The following is a 3027-nucleotide window of genomic DNA, read 5'->3' as shown; positions in this document are numbered from 1 at the left end:
ATATATATATATATATATATATATACTCTTAAAGTTCACAAATTTTGTAGTTTCAATAAACACAGGATTCATTTGCAAAAGTGTCATCTACAGTACAATGCTGGAACTAGCGAAGGTTTTTTTTTTTACTCCTCTCAAGTGCCTTCATGTGGGGCAGTTCTTATTTCTTGATCATGAAGATTACAGTCATACAACGTTTGGCTGAACAAATCTGGTCTTCACGATATACTACAAAAGAAAACACGTCAATTTAGTTATTTTGATTAAATAAGCAAAATAAGTATATGACCATAATTTTAAATATCTGAAGCTTATTGACTTAAATTATATCAGTATAATATAAATTTGTAAGTCTTGTAATCTACACAAAATAATATTAGGTTGACATAAACTTGCCAGCCTAACCGTTGTTTTAATAACAATATTGATGAATAATACTTTCCTTCGTGTTAAAATAAAACCCACGTTATGTCGTTCACTATTCTTGAATATTCACAAAAGCGCAAAAATATGGCGCACCTGGTGAGTGATGTGTGAGTCATATAACTACGTTAAACCTATCTGAAAAAAAAAATGATCAGTTCCATATAACAAAATATGATTGATGAAAGAAATGGGGGGAGGGAATATTTTCACGTTGTTTTTTAGAGACAAGAGGTGAAAATAAAAGTAAGTATCATGATATGGTGCGAGAGGCCTCACACGTGAGAAGTTACCTCCCACATTGTTACCTCCTGCTTTGCACGTGCTAACGCGTGCATAGCGGGAAGTAAAGGAGCGGAAGTTGCCATGTTGGGGGTGGAAGTGCGGATGTTGTTGACATCATCCCTTGTTCTTCGCTTTTCCTTTGACTTTCCGAATCAACTTAGAAAACAGCAAATGACAACAGTCACGATATATAAATCACTGGATGCTATCACCGAATTATTATACTGTAATGACATTGTAAAATGATGTGTAGTACTCTAAAGACTACTCACGTGCACTCAGAAATATGAAAAAGGGTATAACTAAAAAAGAAAAACACTCAAAGTTTTATATAATCTTATAAAGATTAGATAGTATAATAAGTCAAATAATACAATTAAGGTCTCTGGCAACTAAATTGTATTATCGTAATGGTTTTAAAACTGGGGTCCGTAAGATGATATCATGAGGGCCTCGACTCATACAGAACTATTTTCTTGAAAACTTCCTTGACCAGGCAATATTTTCAGCGATTTTTATCTATTACAATAAATATGGCTAAAGAATGTTGCTTTACTTCACATTTCCCCCCCAAAGACCAAATTTCAATGAACCAAAAGAGTAGCCTTGGAGGTAGGTGGTGTTGACTAGCTGCCCTCCTTCTAGTTTATCGCTGCTATATTAAAGATAACTAGTGCATCGAGTAGCTTTGCGCGAAACTTAAAAAAACAACAAAAAACATACAATACAAAATTTCCATTTAAATCATTTGTTGGAAGTTCTCCGATGTATTGAACATGAAACCGATGATGATTTAATCACACATTAGCTGACAAATGCTTAATCTTAAATAAAAATCTTATACATAATCTCTATAATTATAGGCATTCAAATAAACAATAGAGATTTTAATATATGTATCGTATAACAGCGAAACAGTTGTTCACAATGAGTTACACAGCTCTTACGTGTGAATGACCTTTTATTTGCTATTTTGTATATATCTATCTATATATATATATCTTTTATATATACGTAAGTATAGGAATTATGAAGCAGTATTGGCTGGTATGATTTTAATATTGATTACTTATAGATCAATATATATATACGTGTGTGTGTATGCGTGTATACTTAAATAACTTTACTGCAAACGTTCCAACAGTTTTATTTTCTAAATAGAGCTGAAGAATAGCTCAGAAGCTATGAAATCGGTACAATAATAATAAACGTTACTAGAGGCTGTGCAACGTTTGCTTTATTATCTAATTATTTAGTTGTAATTATTATTATTTTTCCTACATATGTATATATATAAAGTTAACTAGCTGCGGACTATCAGTGATAACTTATTTATAGAATGTTATAACTTCAGCACCCGTATCTCATTTTAAAATGTTTAACTGAATTCTTATCTGAGGTGTGTGATTGATTACAAGTTGAATCTGACAGACGACGCATCACGCAGTTGTGTGGGGTTCTAATTATATAGTTTCTCTTCTGTATTATCTATCGTATGTTTTTACTGAAATCAATAATGGTAAGAACTCTAAAACACAAAAGTGAAATATAATCTGAATCTTCATTTGTTGGTTTGTTGTTAAGCCACATATTGGACTCTTTGTGCTGTGCCCACGACAAGTATCGAACCTCGGTTTTTAGCGGTGTGAGCCTTCAGATTTGGCCGCTGAGCCACTGGAGGGACTGCTGGATCCTAAATTAAGGCCGATTTTCTAATGTTTATTAATATAGAAACTTTTTTCATGAACGTTTAAATATTTTCTTGTCACGGTGTGATATTCAAGACAAAAACGTCCTATTTCTATATTTTATGTCTAAACTATGTATATTATCTGGAAAGCTAATAGTGAAGTTACAACTCCGAACATTTTCTTCATTCAAGCAATTGTTCAAGTCCGCTCATTAAGTGAGAAATTGGTGCTATAAGAGTTGATGATCTCACAACAGTTCTGGTGAACAGTAGGTTTATCGATATTAATTTGTAAACAGCTAAGTTTACTAACCCACTAGTATGTGACAGCGTATCCAGGCTCAGTTCTGCAGGGTAGTATTCTACAGGGGGAAAGGCAGAAAGGTGACTTTGGCATCTTGGTGATTGTCGATCGCAGAAAGAACCAGTGGAACTTGAGGAACCATATTTTCCCATGGTAGTTACTCCCAAGGAACTAAGGGCTTGGTCCCTAAACATGGAGTTAGTTGAAAGGTCCAGATTGATTAATGTCGATCCTAGTAACAAAGAAAAATGTGTTGTTATATAATGTTAACAAATGTTTAAACAACTCTATTCAATTATAAACATCATAATACAGTAGCCTTATT

At 33.2% G+C, this 3027-nt stretch overlaps 1 protein-coding gene across 2 annotated transcripts in view; it reads right to left on the bottom strand.

Annotated features, from left to right (window-relative positions):
• Nucleotides 1–124: 124 nt before the first annotated feature.
• Nucleotides 125–3027, bottom strand: part of LOC106469430 (zinc finger protein GLIS3-like) — an 84125-nt gene continuing 81222 nt past the window's right edge. For both annotated transcript variants that reach the window (XM_022397943.1, XM_022397944.1), the window contains exons 9-10: nt 2712–2934; nt 125–228 (exon numbers count right to left, since the gene is read on the bottom strand). In XM_022397943.1, the coding sequence (XP_022253651.1) occupies nt 219–228; nt 2712–2934 (233 nt within the window). In that variant the 3' untranslated portion in view covers nt 125–218. The remainder of the gene's footprint in view (nt 229–2711; nt 2935–3027) is intronic.

The sequence above is a fragment of the Limulus polyphemus genome, unplaced genomic scaffold (assembly GCF_000517525.1).
Source record: "Limulus polyphemus unplaced genomic scaffold, Limulus_polyphemus-2.1.2 Scaffold3481, whole genome shotgun sequence".
Lineage (NCBI taxonomy): Eukaryota > Metazoa > Arthropoda > Merostomata > Xiphosura > Limulidae > Limulus > Limulus polyphemus.
Note: the sequence above shows the minus strand (reverse complement) of the source record. Positions and strands in the feature narration are given on the sequence as shown.